The sequence below is a fragment of the Epinephelus fuscoguttatus genome, linkage group LG6 (assembly GCF_011397635.1).
Source record: "Epinephelus fuscoguttatus linkage group LG6, E.fuscoguttatus.final_Chr_v1".
NCBI classification, from domain to species: domain Eukaryota; kingdom Metazoa; phylum Chordata; class Actinopteri; order Perciformes; family Serranidae; genus Epinephelus; species Epinephelus fuscoguttatus.
The window spans coordinates 31,302,827-31,323,799 of NC_064757.1; the positions used below are offsets into that span (position 1 = coordinate 31,302,827).

General features: G+C 41.9%; 2 protein-coding genes across 2 annotated transcripts; one reads left to right on the forward strand and one right to left on the reverse strand.

The window, feature by feature from the left end:
- Nucleotides 1-1,375: 1,375 nt before the first annotated feature.
- LOC125890595 (myogenesis-regulating glycosidase-like) lies at nt 1,376-12,678 on the reverse strand. The gene is made up of 6 exons (XM_049579304.1): nt 12,544-12,678; nt 9,080-9,548; nt 5,949-6,480; nt 4,284-5,088; nt 4,047-4,165; nt 1,376-3,388 (listed from the first exon to the last, which is right to left on the reverse strand). The coding sequence occupies exons 2-6, from the start codon at nt 9,355-9,357 to the stop codon at nt 3,041-3,043; spliced, it is 2,082 nt and encodes a 693-aa protein (XP_049435261.1). The 5' UTR covers nt 9,358-9,548; nt 12,544-12,678; the 3' UTR covers nt 1,376-3,040.
- A 60-nt stretch (nt 12,679-12,738) lies between these two features.
- Nucleotides 12,739-20,303, forward strand: LOC125890598 (izumo sperm-egg fusion protein 1). Its single transcript, XM_049579308.1, has 11 exons — nt 12,739-12,806; nt 13,083-13,162; nt 14,949-15,228; nt 15,759-15,833; nt 15,948-16,031; nt 16,149-16,169; nt 16,315-16,404; nt 16,653-16,780; nt 16,982-17,132; nt 18,759-18,927; nt 19,355-20,303. Exons 3-11 carry the CDS (start codon nt 15,027-15,029, stop codon nt 19,413-19,415), a joined length of 981 nt encoding a protein of 326 aa, XP_049435265.1. The 5' UTR covers nt 12,739-12,806; nt 13,083-13,162; nt 14,949-15,026; the 3' UTR covers nt 19,416-20,303.
- The last annotated feature ends 670 nt before the right edge of the window (nt 20,304-20,973 follow it).

Sequence of the window (20,973 nt, forward strand, 5' to 3'; positions counted from 1 at the left end):
TGGCCTAGTCAAAGCCCGGACCTCAATCCAATTGAAAATCTCTGGTTTGACTTGAAGACTGCCGTTCACAAGCAGAAACCATCCAATTTGGGGGAGCTGGAGAAGTTTTGCCATGAAGAATGGGCAAAAATCCCAGTTGCAAGATGTGGCAAGCTCATAGAGACTTATGAAAAGAGACTTGCAGCTGTAATTGCTGCAAAAGGTGGCTCTACAAAGTACTGACTTCAGGGGGGTGAATAATTATGCACACTGAAGTTCTTGGTTTTTGGGCCTTTTTGTTGTTTGCTTCACAATAAAAAAAATTTTTCACATCTTCAAAGTTGTTGGCATGTTCTGTACATGAAATGATGCAAATGCTCAAACAATACATTTTAATTCCAGGTTGTGAGGTTTTAAAACGTGAAAAATTCCTAGGGGGGTGAATACTTTTGCAAGGCGCTGTATATATGTCTAACTTATTCAGTCTCTTTCTCAAACCCGGTGCAGACTAATTTGGACTGATATTTGAGGGCTGCTTGAGCGGAGATGGACTGTATTTTATTACATCTCACTGATGAAGGAGCTAGAATTAATTAATTAATGTGTTAACCTGGCTGTGTGTTCCCATCAATGCCGATCACATTCCTTTTTTTTGTAATTTCTATGATGAAACATAAACAGGGAATACTGTTTCACGTCTAAAATTGGCAAATTTCAAAGTTCCCAGTGCAGTAGATCAGAGCCGGAGGTGCCAAATACCTAACTACTGCAGAGTCATTTGTCCTGAGTGTGAATGCCAATCTCTCCCATTGTATTAAAAAGCCAAATGTTAGCAGGTGTTTACTGTAGGTTTTTTGGGCTATAGTTAAGGTATGGGAGCATCCATATTTTTGACAGTACTGATGATCATACCTCTCTCGTTACCTCTAAATACCCTGGTGTACCATGATACTGTGATATCCTCCAAGCGTACATGTTATACTATATTATGTTAATATGTTACATTGACTCTTGAACTATATTCTGTTAATTTAAAACATTACTTAGCCATATTATATCATCAATCTGCACTCCTTACATAGTCAAGGTGTGTCTTATCTGATCTTACAGATGCATTTATTGAAAAATAAAAATGTCATGTGAAAACTTCTGACTACAGTTTTGATGATGTTTGTGTGCTCACAAGAACAAACATGTATGTGAACAGAAAGTTCAACAACTATTTTGTTTTCTTTGGCAGTTCACCTTCATAACTCAGGTAGTATTTATTCACTGCAATACAAAGACTGTTAACATTGGCAATCATTAAATTAGGAAACACTTCCCTTCAGCATTTCAAACTCTGTTGTGTCACAGTGGAAACACCCAGAATGATTTCACCTAAAAACTCCTCCACTAAAATATTGGCCACATCATTTATTCAGTGTTCTGACAAAAATCCCTTTATATTAATCTGACACTTTTTCATACAGCAGTTAATCTAGTTTACTGACATGTCTCCCACAAAACATGAGTATCATTACAAATTATGCATATATTATTATTGTTTTAAGAAATGTCACTGTCATTCACCAGTCAAAGTCACTGTGTTTGAGATTTGAACATTTGTGATGTTGGCACCATCTGGTGGTCGTGTCAAGAATGCAAAGAAGGCAAGACAAAGACCTCCAATTTACAGCAATTCTTTCAACATTCATCAAACAAAAATACTACAATAATACGACTTTTAAAGATACTCTAATCCCATGGCAATCTTGTGTATAGTGACTGAAACATTTCAAAAAACAGAAAACTGCACACCCTAGCTTATACAGAACAATTATTTTCAAGCAAGGCATTTAGATAATTTGTCCACAGGTGTGCTTTACTGTCATGCCATAAATCAGTGTGTGAGAGCAGACAAACATGTTTTCAGATGGCAGATCCTCCTGTACTTTGCAGTTTTAGTGCTTAAAAAATGTTAAGGTGCAACGCATCAAGCATATATCACTGTGTGCAGAGGTGAGTGTTTAATCGCTCTATGGTTCTCGGTGCAAAGGATGGCAGAGCTTTGTTTAGCTGATAAGGCAAATAAAGTCACAAGGCAGACATGGACGGCACGTTAGAATATGGCATCTTTACAATACCTGTTTTAAGAGGCAAACCAGTAGCAATAGTGTAATAAATCTATTAACTCTAACATGAATGTTTTTTCTTTTTTATCTACCCTGAGCTGTGATTATAATTTTTTGACGAAAGCAGCACATTTTGGCACTGAAATGACAGAATGGCACAACAGGTCAAGGAGTGTCGATCATGACAAGAACCCCCCTAATTTAAACCCAGAGTCACATGAATTTCCTGTATATACACTCAAATACGATCCATTATTCAAAAGAATAATAAATATAAAGATCAAGTGACTGACAAAAGAGTCACATGTTGTCAGTGCAATGCTAATTAATGCACGTTAGCTTAAACATAGGTTCTTGAGAATGTTTTCCATGATACAGCAGTTGCTATGGTGACATTAACTTAGAAACGACCTCTGAGGAGGAGTGCAACTGTCCAACTCAGAGTGCAGATTTATTGCCGGTTGAGTGCCTAACCCTGCCAAGCCACAACAAAGTCACACATTATTTCATCTACCCTTCATCACCTTTAAAACTAAAACCACTCTAGCTTTGGGCTTAGAGGAAACTTTGTCATCTAGATGTCTACGTGGTGGAAGACTGTGATGACAATACAATCTGAGATCGGTTTAACTATTGGCTGTGGAAGGCACATGAGGATGAGAATCAGCTTAAGGATGGAGCACAAGAATCAGAAGTAAATACAAGTTTCATTCTAATTCTTTGGGTCGACGGTTATAATCTGCAGGCAGAAGTCTGGAGAAAGAGCAGGTCGGACGAGACATGGGGTTCATCTTTACCAAAAAATCACACTCTGCTGTAGCAGCAGATGCCCTAGTGGTCATTTCCCTTTGAAAAACAAACACATCCTGCTTTTTCTTGGCATGTGTGCTCACAAGAATGTACATGTGCATACAATGTGTGTGTGTGTGTGAATGTCTTCAGTGTCTTCAGTGAACCCATGTAAAGAAAGCGATCTCGTCCAGGTCCACAGGGTAATCAGTTAGGTACATGGGGCCCTTATCAAAATGTTCCCCCTTGTAGCTTCTCCATCGTCCCGCAGGCAGGTAGATGTCCCTCTCCTGCTTTCCTGGCTCCAACACTGGAGCCACCATCAGGTCGTCCCCGATCAGGAACTGGGAGTCGATCTTATAGGCTGCCTCGTCGTCATTGGCGATCCACCAGAGGGGCCTTATAATTGGATCTCCTGTATCAAGAACCTCACCGGCCAGTTCAAGAACCCTCGGGGCCACGAGAGACTCATGGAGCCCTGTGAACTTCTGTGCAATCTGTACCACCTGCAGGTTAATGCACAAAGATACAGTGTTGGCAGCACAGTGGAGCATGACTTGATGGCATCAAAACACAGGGATAGGTTTCTTAATTTACATACATTTATAACATCTACTGTAGTCATCCAGCAAATAATAATAATAATAATAAATTGGTTTAATGTTTTTGTCATGTATCTTTGCACCTTTTCTAAATGTAATAAAGTCAAGTCAGACTGAAAAGCTGCAATTATCACATAGAAATTCTGCTCCTTGTGGTTTTAATTTGCCCTCTCCAATTTTAAAATTAAAGCACAGAAAATAACAGATCAGGAAAAACAAACATTTATTTTTGGCTGGACCGCAGCATGCAAGGCCAGCCATATAAATGGGAAAGTTTGCCTGTGACTGACTGACTGAATGAGTGAATGATGAAGTTACACCATTGGTAAGGCAGAATTTATACTTCTGCGTCGTATGCTGGGGGGCTGGGCTGGAATGCTACAGCACTGTAAGCTAAAAGTCCCCGACTGAGTATATGCTGCCACTTCCTGTTTCATATTAAATGTCTTTGTTTCAAATTAAAAGCCCTGTAGCATTTCATACACAGTCTAGCCATATATTAGGTTTTGACCTTGTCTTGTTTTCCAGCGAACTTTCACTTTCACTGTTTCAGTTTGCTCACCTCATCATCATAGGCCCATGGCGGTATAGAGAACTGCATGGCAGGCATGAAAGCAGACAGCTCCAACCATCGGATGTACAGCTCTCTGTCTGGAAGGACATTTTTCCCATCTGACCCACCTAAAAATACAACATAGATGTCAGACTGGCGACTAAAACCATATCTAAGATCTAAATTTGACAGAGCTAACCCTTGACTCTAAAACTCTCGGTAGCCATATGTTACAGAGTGTCATACCTGTGGTGCGGTTGGGGTATGCGTTCCCTCCTATCATATCCGGTAAAACAAACTGGTAGCCCAGAATGCTAATCGTCAGAACAGTGGGGATGATGGACTTGAGGCCGAGCTCATAACCCCACACAGAGTCTCTGTCAATGATCCTGAAGAAGCAGGAGATGTCCTGACTCTGGTAACCCACCCTCAGCTCTGCACGCTCACTGAACGGGATGGCCATCTCCGTGTAGCGGCGGGTGAAGGTGGAGGGGTCAGACAGTGGGACCAGGGTGCTAAACTGGCGTGGGAGATAACTTGTCTCTCCTGCATCGAACTTGAATGATGTCACGTCATAGCGGTTTTTGATCCCTTGCAAGTGAGATGAATACCACTCACGGGCTTCTGGGTTGGTGAAGTCCAAGATTCCTCCAATGCCGTTCCACCAGCGAACCAGAGCAGGCAGCTCACCACTCGGCTCCCGCACAAACAGTCCTTTCTCCACAGCGACACCGAAATTAATGGAGTCGTAGTTGATAAACGGATGTGTCCAGAGAGACACTTGAAACCCGTCCTCTCGGAGTTTGTCAAACATACCGCTGGCATTGGGGAACTTCTGCGGGTCGAAGTCAAACTCTCCGTAGTCGGCCGTGTAGCGGTCATCCAGCTCCAGATGGGAGCATGTGAAGCCATGCTTGGTGATGTCAGAGGCGTAGCGCAGCAGCTTCTCCTGAGTTATAGCAGTTTTGTGAAGAGCCCATGTGGACCACAATGGCTGTTTGAACACTTCAGGAGAAGGGACCTTGATGGGCTTTGGGAAATACCGACGCACCTGAGGAAAACACATGCATACAGAGCACAGAGTTACTACAGAGGTATTCACATCCACGTTTTTTGGGGGGGGGTTTATCCAAGCATGCACTGAAAAATTTTGCTCCCCCATTCACTGTCATATGTGCCCATTAAATATTAAGCTACTGCCAGCAGCCAATGCTTAGCATAATGACTGGAAACAGGGGGAAACAGCTTTATTAATTAATCTATTGTTTGTTTTGATTAACGAAGTAATCACTTAGTCTATAAAATGTAAGAAAATGTACATCACTGTTTCCCAGAGTCCAACGTTACTGTCTTCAAACACCTTGTTTTGTCAAATTATTGGTCCCAAAACCCAAAAACATTCACAATATTGTAACATAAAACAGAGAAAAGCAAATCCCCACAATGGAGAAACTAGAACCAGAGACTGTTTGATGCTTTTGGTCGATAAATTTCTTAATTGTCAGAATTGTTACTGATTCATTTCCTGTCTTTATACCAGTTAGGAATACGTTATGATCAGATGAACATCCAGCCAAGACTGCAACTTGGCTCAAGTATGTCCTGTCATCTTCACTCCAATTTTGCTCTTAGGTAAATTTGTTGTGCTATATTACACTATTCTTTGGCCTCACTCTTTAAGTGCACCACAATTTGCCTGGAAGAGAGCCAACACAGACTATTTCAAGTGTTCTTGTGCAGTTATTTGGTGCATACATGTGAGTAGACATCACCCACCTGCCCCAGAACACCTCAACAAGGTAACTTAATCTGAACTACACTGTTCTTATATGAATAATAAAAGTTATACAGAAAATGAGACGGGTGATTGTGCTCTCATCATCAGCAGTATGTCTGTATGTCTATACATACCATGTATTTGTGAATAGAGGTGACATCCGACCCCACACACACTCTGTAGCTGAGTTCAGGGAAGGCCTGCTGACCTTCTGGTGGTCTGAAGGGAGAGTCCTTGTATCGGGCCTGGAACCTGAGTGTCCTGTCCTTCTCTGACCAGCCCAAATGAAACGGTACCGAGTCATTTATCTTGATCGCAGTCGCATTTGAAGACAGCCAATAGCGCTCCAAGATTCCCCCAAAAGCATCCCGATTTGAGTAGACATCGCTGGTGATGAAAGGCTGCGGTTCCTTCTCACCCTGCATCCTGACAGGCCAGTACTGAGTTGCAGTTTCCGCCCCTCCGTACCAATGAGAGTCATTGTAGGCCATGGCGTGCTCCACCAAGCGCTTATATTGGAGCTCCTCCCAGCGGACACGGTAACACATTACCGTGTCTTTTGGTCGAACTGTCTGGATGAAGAAGTTGAGCTTGCCAGAATCTGACTGGGAGCAGCTCAGAATGTTTCCCTCCTTTGAGCATGAGTCCAGATCCAGAGTACCAGACCTGGAAGGAAACATCGACAGAGGGGAAGAAAATATGAATTTGTATGTTCAGCACAGCACCAACTGAGCAAGATTATTCACCTATAATAATCATCAGTCTGTGAGATTACTACATCAGAGAAGAATTGCTCCTTTCTTTAACTCTATTTCTTTGCAAGTGCAGGGATTGTACTGTGGCTATTCCTGTCAATGTGCTGATAAGGGACACGACTAAATCAGTCTTCCCTGAGGGTGTAAATCATCATGTGTCTGCCTCATCTGGCTTTCCATTATCCATCCACACATTTGCAGACAGGCAGCTTTTTAGTGCGGCACAGCTCACAAAGAGGAACCACTAAAAGAAGTGATATATATATGTATGTATATATATATATATATATATATATATGTGTGTGTGTGTGTGTGTGTGTGTGTGTTTAAAAAACTGTTGTTAGCCAAGATTTACTGGCTGTTAGTTTCACAAGGGAAGTATTCATTACGAGAGTGCACTGGATTGCATTACAACGTACAAATGTTCCTATTTTTGTGGTCACACCACATTTTGATTGCTCTTAAATGACCATGGCCTCAGCAGGATAATCATTATCACATATAGGATTGGGTACCATTCACATTTATTCCAATACCAGTACCAGTGCCTGGAATTCGGGACTGCGAGCTGCAGGGCTGATGTGGTCATCTACTCTGTAATCTGCTCCAGTCAACAAGCAATTTTGCTCCTCTGCTCATTTCTAATCACATGTGGAGATAATCTTCTGTCTCTGCTTGTGTGTGTGTGTGTGTGTGTGTGTGTGTGTGTGTGTGTGTGTGTGTGTGTGTGTGTGTGTGTGTTAGGGAGCTGGCTTGATCCTCCCTGTTTCTGCAGCTAAGGAGACACAAGGTCCCACTGGCCAGGAAGTCAGAGCCCCACTTCCTTGGATTCAGAAGAAACCCCAGAACAGAAACTCGACGCCCACTCTGCTGATTTTAGGGTGTGGTCAGACCCAGATTGGCCGGATCTGAATGATCTCTGTGTTTGACCTGGAGTGTCCCTGGAGTGGGCGCGGTCTGACCAAACAACAGGTCCTTCCCACTAGACTCAGCCTTCTAGGGAGTAGGGAGGAGGACTTTTAAGAGGCTTAAGAGTTTCAAAGAGACAACCTGCCATTAGCAGCGTTATTGCACTTAAGCCTGATTTATAATGGCGCTTTAACAGCCTCATATTATGATGCAGTTCATTTCATATCCACCAGGTGTCCACAACTTGCAGGCTCACAAACACATCTGTTGAAGGATGTACCGGGCAACAGGGTCAGCTACACCTGCTCACTAAGATAAAAGTTTCTGTCCGTTCCTTGCTCAGAGTTCATCTGACATGCCCAGCCCCAGATGTTGTAGTGGTCAATGAAGAGTCCATAAAGGTGTTTGTTTCAGAGGTGGCCTACCTCTGACTCTTACCTAGAGGAGACCATTATGACCACAGCATTAAACACTGACCACTCTTTAATACCGTCTCAGACCTAGGTCATAGGTGCAGCCTACTTGTTTTCATACTTGGCAGCCTTGGACACATTTGCAGGTTGGTCTCAAGAGAGCTTCAGCAACTTGAGATGCCCAAAAACAGGACTGAACAGTAAACAGCCCATAAAGTACTGTGCTGTTTCTGCTATCATTGGCAGCCAGCATTTTGGCAGACACGCTGCAACTCGTATCTTTGACAACTGAGTACTATGCTTTCTGTTTTGAAGACATATGTCAATGTGCTTGACTTTGCAAGTGTATTCTAGAGCACCTTTGACATTTGTGTTCTTGTACCTCCTTGTTATTTTTATGTGGACATTAATAAATTGTTAAAATGTGCAGTGTGTTTGTGTGCCTGTTCAGCTCATGCACTCTCAATTTAGACACAACTGACAAATATGTGGAATACGTACATAGTTAAAATATAGTAAACATAGTAAAATATCATCAGAAAACTATAAAATAAAAAAGAAAATAGGCCAAACACCGAAACTATTGCTGCAGATTGCGAGCCAGCCGGAGCGTTCTCACCCAGATCCCAGGTACTAGGATTTAGTACCCATTGATTTAACGTAAGTCTTGGTAGTGCTGACATAACTCAGTTGGTACCCTTGAGAGTGCCGAGTTCAGTACCCAACCTTTACCACGTACAGTACATATGACATCTCCCTTACTTAATTGCAAAGCTGACTTAATTTTTTGGTTGACAGAAAATTAGTTGTCTTATGTCAGTTATTTTGATGATCGATTAACTAACAAGTCACTTTCCCAGCAGAAACTTCCAAAGATTCTCTGCTACCAGCTTCTTAAATCTACGTATTTTCTGCTCTTTCATGCAGTTCATTTTATTTTAAACTAAGTATCTTTAGCCTATGGACTGTTGATCTGAATATGTCACCTTGATCTATTAAAATTGAGATGGATGGATGGTGGATATTTGTCATCATTTGTCTTTGACATTTTAAAGATTAAAAGATGAATCAAGACAATAATGGAATATGGAATAATGGAATTTCTCAATTATTGGATCAATAAAGGTGTATCTTATCTTATCTCTAATCTTATAATAAGCAAGAAAATAATCCAGACAGTGAACCCACCTGAAGGTCATACTGAAGATGAGCGCCCCCACCTGGTTATGAATGATAAAACCATCCTTGTTGAGGTCCAACAGTTCGGCCTTCAGCAATTCGGCTTTACGGAGCGACGCTGAGTAGTAGCACCAGGCAACCACCGCAGCCAGCACCAGCACACAGCCTAACATGCCCGCCATCACCAGGGGCCGGCCTTCATGAGCCAGCTTCTTCTTCAGTGGAGAACCACCAGCTCCCCCCGCCATCTGCTGCTCCCCTGGAGCCACCGGGACGATCTGATACATACTGAGAACTTAAGGCAGTGAGGTATGCAGGTGAAACAGGTTTGGCTGCAGGAGGGGACAGCTGCAGTTTACTTGCTGTCAGTGTCTGTGACAATGTCAGAATATATCGTTGAGGTGAAGGGGAGCCTGATGTCTACCTGCCAATCTTCACCAAAGTCTCCATGACTGAATCAGAGTTGATCTGTCCAAACCTGCAAGACAAACAGACACAGACAGGGATCAACATTCCCATGTACACATCATGTCGTACACTGATCGGCCTGAATGTCCACGAAGGATGGAAGAATACATAAATAGACTGTGAATATATTAAGTAACAACATGATATACTGACAGACAGATGAGTTAAAGGAACAATAAGTAAGCTTTGGGGTGATTTATTGGCATCTACCAGTGAGGACTGCAGATTGCAACCAGCTAAAGCTTCTCCCAGTTACAATTTCTTCAGTGTTCATTGTTCAGGATGTTTTTACTGGTGGCTGAATTATCCATAGAGGTCTCTTCCTCTCAAACACAAGCTGACCAGGGGCCTCATTTATAAAACAATGCGTAGGATCCATACTAAAAATGTACATAAGAACAAGAGCCAAAGATGGCGTGCGCCAAAAAAATATTCAACAGTTTCTACAATGAGGCTTCCACCTCACCATCTGTGTCGCCAATTTCCCTTCTCCAAACTGTAGTTTCTCCCATAAAGTCTGTTTTTATCCATCACAACTTTTGCATGGGAAGTGCCTTTTTCAGGCATCGTTTTGTGCATAAGCAATGTTTATAAATGAGACCCCTGGTGATTTAAAACTTAAGCATGTTGCAGACAGGCCACTTGCCCAGCACCTGCTAATGCGTGCTATCCCTTTTTCATCTGATATTTTAAGATCCAGATGTTCAAGAGGTTTTTACCATGAGCTGAATTATCCGCAGAGTTCTCCTCCTCTCCAAAATAAATGAACCAGGTGATTAATAAAGCAGTTTCACATTTAAAAAAAATCAATGTTTTTCTGACGCTGATCATCGCAAATGAGGTTCTTGCTACTGTGGTTGATATGGAAACACAAAAACATGAATGGCCTTATCTAGAGCCAGTGTTTGGTTTGTCTATTCTGGGCAACTGTAGAAACATGGCGGTGCAACATGGTGATCTCAGCAGACGAGGACCTGCTCCTTGTGCAGATAAAGAACAGCTCATTCTAAGGTAACAAAAACACAATAAACCTTATTTTTAAGGAAGTATACTTACTTTATTATATTCCATATCTGCCAATATATCCCCATAATCCTACATGCTGTTCCTTTAATTTTCAAATAAGCAGCATGGTACATACAAATCCAGAGTCTTGTAACCCCCATCACACAGGGTGTTTGCTTGACAATCCAGTTCTAATTATTACCACTCCAGGAGCTGTAGTTATAAATAGCTTTGGAGCTCTCCACACTCCATGCTCTCATGACTAAAACATTTAGCACTCACCTTCTGTTTCCTACCTCTCTCTAAAAACAATGTACTGTACAATGATTCTGTAAGAGACTGTTAATTTTGTATGACATGTCTGTTATTAAATTTCTCTATAGTGCTGCAATGTGTGCCACTACCACACTAATGTATTCTATGTGTGTCTCTCTAATAAAGCTGCATGTTACTGTGCTGTGTGCACTTTCTGTTAAGTGTCTCCTGCAGCATAGTTCAGCAGCAGCAGTGTCCAGCAGAGAGCGAGACAGCACAGAAGCTTTAATCTGGTAAATGGTAGGTGGATTGGCTCTGTAGCCACACAGGCACTGATGGTAACCGAACCAATGACACCATAAAAACAGGCTATGATCAGAGAAAGCACAGACACCGAGTCAGCGTGGTTCAATTACATTTATCTCTCAGGTAAGAGCACCTTGCGCAAGCGTAAATATTATTTAAGACTAGCAGCCCTCAAATAACTGCACTGCAGCAAACCTTCAGTTTTTGCATCAATCATCCACAACACAACCGTATTTAACCTCCCAAAAGGTATCATTATGCTCCAGCTCAGCGTTCTTATTCATACCAATGAAGTGTGCGTGATAGTGGCAATGCAGCAGGGAGGAAGGGAAACTTTGCAAATGCATACACACCAAAAAATTCCTTCAGGGACAGACTGCAGTTCCTCTTTAAAACAGCATACACAAGCCTCTTGTTAGAATAACAACTTACCTTCTCTGGGTGTACAATTACAGGCAAAAAGCAGCCTCTTGTTCATATAATTATTTTTGATTATTCATGTATTTTGCACTAGTTGCTATAAGTTAACGCTTTGTTCTAGCTTTACAGTTCCCTCCCATATGCACAAGATATCCCTGCTCTTTTTGGGCCAGACCTCCCCCATTTTAATCATCATTTATTGGATCAATTCTAACTTGGTTTATTGGGTTTTTAAAAAAAATCAATTGCCTTGATGGCCCAAAGCAATTCCATGACACACTGTGTTGGGAGAGTCTTTGACTTTCAAGTCCCAAATATGAGCACTCACTGCTTTGTAAGGAAACTACCAGGAACCTTAACCACTTTATTATGCATACAGTATCATTTTATGTAGATGTTAGAGGTAGTTTGTGACATAAACCTCCTCCCTGTGACTAGTAATATTTTCTTTTTGCCTGCAAATGTATGCAATACAAAATGCTCACTGTTTTGATGTACAGAGGTAAATAACTAGTCTGCTCAGTGCAGTACAATAGACTGTACTATGTTGGCTGTGCATGTTTTCATTAAGATGTTTTCACTCCCTTATGACTGCTATTTATTTTGTGTTCACTAAATACAAAATACAGCTGAATAATTAAAATATTACAGTAAAGACACTGTCGTCCGACTTTGCTTAAATAATGGTCACGCACAGCGCCTCCAGATGCACATATTTAGGTTGTTTTCCACAAGGTATCAAGATGACATAACTAACTGGCACAACATTTTCAGTGTGCCAGTACCTGATCGATAACCAACAAGCACTTGTCGACACCACTATTGACGCTGCATGGGGACATTACAGTAGCAGCACAATACTTTGACTGGTTGTACTGGTTGTCACGTACTGGGCTTAAAAACAGTCATGTTCACAGTTGAAGGCGACGTTATCTACGTAAATAACACACAAATAAGTTATAATATATATCAAAACGGTCGTTTAAAGCGTTTCGGCCACAAAAACAGAGTTATCTTACCTCCGCACCTGACGCTCTGGGGTCAATGTGTACAGCTGTGCGCGCAGTAGCTCACTGCGCAGCTGCAGAGCGGTTCGAAGTTCCATGATCCCGCCCGTCAACGCACGATTGGTCCATTTCTGTGTCGATCATATACGTCATCACTTAAAGGGCTTCTGGGAAATGTAGTGTAAAAATATAATTCGTTGAATAAACAGACAATAGAATCAAGAAGAGCTTTCAAGTTTGTTTCCTTTGAGTGATTTGAATTGTGAAATCCACAGGTCAGAGATTTGATAGATATTTATGATTTTAAATTATTGTCTGTGTGTTTTTTTTTTATCTTACATGCTACCGTTGCCAGTGGAAACAATTGAAATGTCAAATACGCACGTTGAAGTATTTCATATTTTAGGGGATTTTATCATAAAAAATATAACTCTAATTGTATTTCTACGGATTATATAAACCTGCTAAAAACTGTGACTACATGTCATTGAACGTGACAACTTTGGAGGGTGAACAGTTTGTTAACAGTCAACAGTTCGCCATATCAGCAGAATCTGACCGACCTGGACATGGTGCCAAGTCAGCTGGCAAAGGAGCAAGATTGCACAACTGTCCTGAACAAACTACAGAGGTGAGATCACTCAGAGCAAATAATGTTGTTGTTACGGACTGTAACTTACTTTATACCACTAGGTGACAGCAACAAGCTATAGTCAGGGGAGCTAAATGACACCATGTCAGAGCACTGTTAAACAAGTACAGGCTCTGTTGTATCCTTGTTTATCGTCTTTGGCAATGAATATATTCTTATTAGTTATTGTTGTTTCATTAATATCAGTTGGCTAGTAGTGTCAACGATGCTAGCAACAGTAGAAAAACGTCGAGTAATTTAGCATGTAGTTCGCTTTATTACTGTTATTGTAATTAGCAACATTAGTGGTGTTGGCACCAACGGCTGAATTAAGCTAACCTAGCGTCAGCTATAGCAATTAGCACTAGTGACAGTGTGCTAGCATCTGTAGTAAGTTAGCTGTAGCAGAAGCAACAGCAGTGTTTAAAGCAGTAAAGCAATCTAAGTACTGTAAATAAATGTATGTATATATCAGTGGCAGAAGTATGAGAAGTCAAAGAGGCAGCCAAAGCTGGGTTACCAACTGGGAAAGTGGGCCCTTGATGTCCCAGGTGCGCCCAGTGTCAGGTGGTTTTGCTAATTTAATGACTGTAGTGTTGTTTGGGGTTTTGCAGCTCTACAGTACAGTTTCATTGCCTAATATTTTGGCCTTTCAGAGGGGCCATGTGCCAAAATATATGTTTAATAGCCAAATTGTTCTTGTTAATTTCGTGCCAAAATGGTTAGATAAGATAAGAGCTGTTGAATGGCACAACTATACACTCAGTACTATTTACACTATATACAACTTTCACTAATGCACATATGGAAACACTAATATGTATATATTAATAGATGTATGGGTATATATTGACAGCTGTACAGGATAATTGCACATTGGATATAATACACACTTGGTGTTTAGTATTAAAATATAAAACAATGTAAGAATAATTTAAACAGTGTTGGGGAATAGATAAATATTGCACGGAGTAAATACCGCAATTGTTTTAGAGCTAAAACAATTAGGCACATGACTGATTAATGCTAGATAATTGGCAGAATTTTTATTTATTTTAGCCAAAATGACAAATATTTACTACTTACTGATGTGATAGTAAACTTTGGATTTTCAACTGTTAATTGGACAGAACCAGTATTTTTAGGATGTTACCTTGGGCTTTGGGAAATTGTGATTGGCATATCTCATTATTTTCTTTGGCGATTAATTGATCAATCAAAGGAATTATTGGCAGATTAATCACAGGAGTGCTGGAGCTTATCACAGCTGACATTAGGCAAGAGGCGGGGTACGCCCTGGACAGGTCACCAGACTATCACAGGGCTGACACATAGAGACAGACAACCATTCACACTCACATTCACACCTACGGGCAATTTAGAGTCAGTCACCAATTAACCTGCATGTGTTTGGACTGTGGGAGGAAGCCAGAGCACCCGGAGAAAACCCACGCTGACACGGGGAGAACATGCGAATTCCGCACACTGTGAGGCGACATGCTACCCACTGTGCCATCCTGGCAGATTAATCAATACTGTGTAAAAATGTTCCCTAATAAATTTGTTTTAATGAAACAACCATGACCAAATACACTGTGATATATATATACTGCAGACTTAACTCATGAGGCCCACATGGAGCCGACAGCAATTTTTCTTCCCTACTTAACAAGTAATCTAGCAATGGTAATTTTGTCTTGATGAACAATAGGAGTGATTGGAGTAAAACTGTTACTCGTGACAGCAGCTGTGGGAGTAATAAAAATATCTGCCAACTCTGTTTCAGATCCTGCACTGAGTGAAAAATCAGAGGCGCCAAAGTGACTCATTCTGATGTGCACAAAGCTCAGGGTGCAGAGGGCAGATGCTGCTGATACTGGTGTCCCTTCTCTGCTGTGTCCATGCGGCCGAGGCCTGTCTGCAGTGTGACCGCAGTATCAGGCGCCTACATGAGGACTTTGTCCTGTCTGCTCCCACTGTGGACGACCAGATTGAAATGAAAAAGATTTCTGAGCATGCCTATGTGACCTACAGAGAGACCAGTCTGGAACGAAAGGGAGTCATTGGTGAGATCAAAAACTGGTCTGCCACTAAACAATGTGGCTGTCTTCGCAGATTTCATGGGTCTAGACTGATCTGGGGGAAAAATTCTTCTACTATGGCATCTTGTTTTAATAATCTGCAGAGCGTTATACATTTTTAAAATCTTGTCCACAAATATTTAAAACCATGTTAAAATTCAGTGTATCTGAGAAATGCAGCTGACTAATTTGAGCTTACTGTAGTCTCTTCCTTGTGTGTTTGATAATTGTATGTCCTGTCTGTTGTGTTTTATTCCTATTTAAACTGTAACTGGCGTGTTGTCTTTCCATCTCAAGGGACAATGCTGATAATAACCTTAAGCACTTAACATCTCACATCTTGTCTCTTAGTTTCCTTACATTTTTCCCATATATTGTCAGTTTTTTCCTGTTCTATCCATTGCAGCTTTCACTGCTATGGCCCTCACTTGTTCTGAATAAAAGTATGAGTGACCTGCCTAAACTGTACAGTATTAAAACCAGTAAAACATTTATGTCTGTTTCCCACCGATTAGATCCCACCACTCTGTACAGAGCCAGAACTGAGTACCAGAGTGAATTTGACCACTTCTTGAAAACCCCGCACACTGGTGAGAAACAAAATTCTCCCACATCATCACTGAATATATTTAGATATGATACTGTAAACACAACACACTCAATGTCCACCAGATGTTAAGACAAATCCTCCTCTTATTTTAAAGGATCTGTGACATTTGAAGCCATTCAGATCCTGGAGAAGGGCAGAAAGATCTTAGAAAAACACTTGGACACATTCATCCGTGATGGTAATTGACTTGAATAGCAGTGAGTGCCCTGCGCGGTATGAGGCAGGGCACTTTGTGTAGGTCATTGTCATGTACAAGATGCATTAGTTACAGACCATTTGTTTGTCTCTCCCTCAGGATTGTGCCCCAACAAGTGTGGTAAGTTTGCTCTGCCTGATCCTTCCCTCTGTATCTGTGTAAATCCTTTGTGTATGTACTATATATATACACACACACATACACATATATCAGTGCATGTTTACAGAACACGTGGGTGTGCATGTGTGTGTGGTATGGTCTTCAGGGCTTTTGAAACGCAGAGTAATGGATTGCTTCTCTTGCCGCTACAAGATGTACATCTGTCCCTCTCCCTCTGGTCAGCAGGACTGCGGTGGTATGTTTTTATTTGTTTGTATGTGTGTGTGTGCATGTTGTTGGCGAGTGGTTGTGGGCTCGTCGTACGTATGTACTGGGAGCACAGAGTACATCGACACAAGCTGTCACGAGTGTGTAAATGTGTTCCTAAGCAAGGCACTGCTGCTGCCAGTCCATGTGCACAGCTAATGAAAAAGATTACTCAAGTAATCCCGATGCAAATGAATGAAGCGTCTCTCTTTTTCTGTCCTCTCTCCTTTTCTCCAGAGTACCCAGTGCAGACGGAGGAGGGAGGCCAGGCAGTGCTGAACTGTTTCCTCCCGTGGCATCGCCTTCTGTTGGGAAGAACAGAGTACCACTACTCCTGGGCCCCCGGAGAGCCGGGAACTAAAAAGGTCCCTCTGCCATCACTGGATGTTTCTCAAACGTGTATACACACAGATACATAAGTAGTAGCTCAGCACTTTAAAACCACTCTGCATACTTCCTGATTCCCATGTATGACATTCTGTTCCTTATTTAGCTGCATGAATATGCAACTTTGCTGTCCTACACCCACTAACTTACAGCTCTCACTTCCTAATTTGTGTGTGCAGCTGAACGCCAGTGACTTCAAAGCCTTGGTGGTGACAGACGATTCATCTGTGGTCTTAAATCAGCTGGATGAGGATGAGCAGGGAACATATCACTGCTCTCTGCAGGGCCGTGATGGAACCGTCTTCTACCGAGTCACTTTCCTACTCACTGGTAGAGTACAGCCCTCAGATAGAAGAAAAGATAGATGGAAGAACCGTCAGATAATCTAACTCTGAAAAGGCAAACAGTGACATCACATTGAGTTAATTCAGCACATATTAACAGCTGCCAAACAAGAGAACAAACACTCCAATAAATATTGTGAACTCTAAATAATTGGCACTTCACCAAAAATGTAACTACACGTCACAGTGATGCAGACCACCTGTTCATTTTCAGAAGCTGAAAACCATTTTCCTCAGTTGGAACCATAGGTGGAAGCATATTAAGACTGTGGGTAATTAATCCTGGCTTCATATGAATAGAGGAAATTCCACTAGCCACTGAGCTAATTTTTGCAAAGGGAAATGCCAACGGCTTATGCTAATAAGGTTAGCATGTTGTATTTGTGGGGATAACATATCTAGCAAAAGACAGTTGTTTAGTCTGTGAAACTTGTCAGTTACAATGGAGACTAATTTTGTACATGTGTCTAATATTGTCGCTTTTTTTGTGTGTATTTTAGCCTAGTTCAGACCAATGATTCGTGATGAGACAAAACCATTTTTCTTTGCAGAGAAAAGTTGTAGCGTTGCGAGTTAGCCGGTCTGAGATCGACTCTAACCGGCTGATGGTGTCATGTGCAACTCAGCTATTCAAATCACCAGTGGCTGGTTTTGCTACGTAAAGCATGTCACCTGTTTCTACAGCCAATCTGCTTGCAGTGAAGTCTGCTGGTCAAGTCAAAATGGCCACAGACGGCGTGTTCGCTTGCTGTGGCAGGTGCTCCATTCCCGCTGAGCCCTTTGTTTCTGTCCTCATGGTCTGTCGGTGTCAGACGGTGGGTAGCTGCTGCTGCTCACTGATCAACACAGACACATGACTGCACAAGTATATGCTCACAACAACGCAGCAACTTGCGCTGGTCACGGCAAGCTCGTCGTAGAACCTCTGAACATCTATAAATCAGCTTTTAGCTGCCTTTATGTTGAGAACCGTCTCCAGACAACTCATATGCTCTGAATTACGCATAGAGCCCCTTTAAAGGATATTATGGAGGCCACATCCAAAATTAGAAACACAGCAGTTCATTTCAAAGAAATTAATTCACTACATGTTCAAAAGGTAAACTAAAGGCTTATAATTAGTATATGCGTATGTGTGTGTGTCTGAGTTTGTGGTTTGTGTCTGTGGGCTGCACGCTGGGTGTGTCCATTTTTTTATGTGGGTTGGTGCTTTTTCTCTTTTTTTGTTGCTGTGTGGACTTTCTTGTATTTTATAGAGCGCATACTTCCGTACATGTCTCTTATTGCTGTATGGATTTTAATAAAGAGCACATTTGGTTTCACATCAGGTGAAATGAGCTGTATTCTGCAAATTGAAAACGTTTCATTCTCCACATCAGTTCTGTACCTAAAGCTTACAGTTCCAGTAATAACCTGCTAAATGAACAAGATAAATCCTCCCTGAAAGAAAGCCTTTTGTAGATGGAGTCCATGGCCGACTGTGTGTTAGTGTGGAGGTTGGTGACCTGTGAAAACCCCTCGTCATTGTCAAAATGTCAGAAAGTCTTGCCTCCATATTTCCCGTCTACAAATCTATAAGCTCAACTGTTATTTTCATCCTCTATCTTCACAGTCGCCTCTTTGTCCGACCAAACTCACCGACCTGTCGTCACTCTGCCCTTCCTGCCTCACGGAGACAACTACTCACCTTTTCAACCTACTGCGGGCCTGCTGGTGCCAGTCATCGCCATGGTTACCGCTCTGAGCCTGGCAGCGAGCGTAGGCCTCGCAGTCGTCCTGGGGTGAGAGACACTAAGTGGGCGGAGGGGAGAGAGCGAGGAGTGAAGGTTAGCAGGAAGGGGTGGATGTGAAAGAGGTGACACGGAGCAGTGAGCGAGCATGACAAACTAAATGATGCAAGACGAAGGAAGTGGTGGTGTGGTCATGTAGTTTGAGGAGTGAATCATGATTCATGAGGCTTAGGTGTATGTCACACGAAGCTACAATAGATTTCTAAATAAGTTAATTGTTTACAATTGGGGCGATTATGTCACTAAGCTGTTTTCTCTGAGAGTATCATCACTTTTTCCAGGAAGTGATGTCACCTGAAAAGTCACAGGTGTTAGCTGAGAGTATAACACGCAGATGGGCAGGTTTTTCTGTTATTTGTTGTTTTTTTGATTAAGTTGGAACTTTAAATTAGCATAACTGTGTTTGTGATCTTTGTAGACTGATGATGAGTCAGAAGAGAGCTGCAGAGGCGCCAAGGAGGAAGGAGGGAAATAAATAAACAAAACGCAGTGTGATGAAGATTTTACACAGTCAATACACACCTTAATGACAGGGAAGTTTTACTCACTTCAGCTGTGACATTTCTCTCAGTGGCTGAATAAATTTCCCAGCACACAATGCCAAGTCACGTCTAAAAATGAAGTGAAGAGGAAAGTGAGAAAATATTTGTAAATGAGGCTTCATAAAGCATAAAGGGTGTGAAGATGTTTTTGATAAACATGTTTTAAACAATAGAACAAACCCAAAACACTGACATTGTGAATCATGGTGAATCAAACACTAAGATCTTGCTCATAAAACAGAGCTCAGTGTTGTAATAAAACCAGAGCGTACAATACACACACACTTAAACACACCCACCAAAAGTCCCCCAGAAACTGCTCAACTTTCCGTAACATTAAGCACCAGCTCGCCAGAACACATTGGTGATCTGACCCCAGCAGGGTCACGTTCCCCCTCAGTGGAGCGATGGCATTGTCACGTGGGCGTTTATGAGAGGAGTCGGGGATGAGGTAAATCTCCTGGATTACAGTGTTTTTTTGTTTTTTCCAGAGAGTAATAGTCCCAGCCATCCAATTAATCCTGGATAATCCTCCTGTGGGAGGAGGGGACAAACGGGAAGGGGTGAAAGCTAGCAGCAGATGTTTTCATCAGGGTTTCTTTTCATGTTTATTTACGTATATATTCATTCAGAGAGTGAACAAGGCTTTTTTGCGTTACTAATAATGTTCTTCTCATTCTGAAGTCACCACATCTTGCGACACCATTGCCAGACTTTTTAATTCTCTGTCTCCGTCTGCCCCCAGTGCGCTCTCTGTACATTTTGATGACGCAAGCTGATTCAAAAAATAGTCACCTCTGCTATTTACACAAGTTCTGTCATGATCACCACCACCTCCTCGTCATCAACTCTGCACGCTGGTCACATGCCGTATTTCCGTTCACTGTTTTTTATCTGTCATGACCTTGTGCTTTTGTCAGCACCTCGCTGGATGTTGATGTAAATGTCAAACTTCCTGTGTCGGAGCAGTAAATGTCATCATTGTTATCAACAAGAGTTAATTCACACACATCTCTCAGCATTGTGTCAGGCTCTGATGAGCTTACATACTGTAGGAAAGATGATCTGAACCAAATGAAAATGAAAGTGACTGACAGATGTATGAGTCACAGCAACCAGGAATTAAATACCTAAGTCACCTATGAGATCAGTAATTGCTGCTCAGGTTTTTCAGGGAAATTTCTAACAAACTTTTTGAATCAGAGATAGTCAGTGCGGGTTATGACAAATGTAACAGGGCTTGTGATGATGCAGTGTGAGGGTGTGTGTGTGTGGATGTTGAGGCCTGCATGGATGGTGACAGGATGTATGTGCGGTGCAGTTTCCTGTCTGGCTGCTGAGGTGGGGGCGAAAGTTGAAAAAAGAAACCATTCTTTAAGACTCCCTCACACAGAGACAGTCACGTCACGATCTTCCAACCCGACAGACCTCGTCTCTTCACTGCGGGTTCATATGAGTGTGTTCAAGCCTAAAGTGCAGGTTGAGGCTACAGTAA

Excerpts from the sequence above, each read along its gene's own strand:
- LOC125890595 (XM_049579304.1), bottom strand. The coding sequence starts at position 9,357 with ATGTATCAGATCGTCCCGGTGGCTCCAGGGGAGCAGCAGATGGCGGGG. Across the intron at positions 6,481-9,079 it reads ATCTTCAGTATGACCTTCAG|GTCTGGTACTCTGGATCTGG; the intron begins GTGGGTTCACTG and ends GTTTCCTTCCAG. Across the intron at positions 4,166-4,283 it reads ATACCCCAACCGCACCACAG|GTGGGTCAGATGGGAAAAAT; the intron begins GTATGACACTCT and ends TTGTATTTTTAG.
- LOC125890598 (XM_049579308.1), top strand. The coding sequence starts at position 15,027 with ATGCTGCTGATACTGGTGTCCCTTCTCTGCTGTGTCCATGCGGCCGAG. Across the intron at positions 15,229-15,758 it reads GGAACGAAAGGGAGTCATTG|ATCCCACCACTCTGTACAGA; the intron begins GTGAGATCAAAA and ends CCCACCGATTAG. Across the intron at positions 16,170-16,314 it reads ATTGTGCCCCAACAAGTGTG|GGCTTTTGAAACGCAGAGTA; the intron begins GTAAGTTTGCTC and ends TATGGTCTTCAG.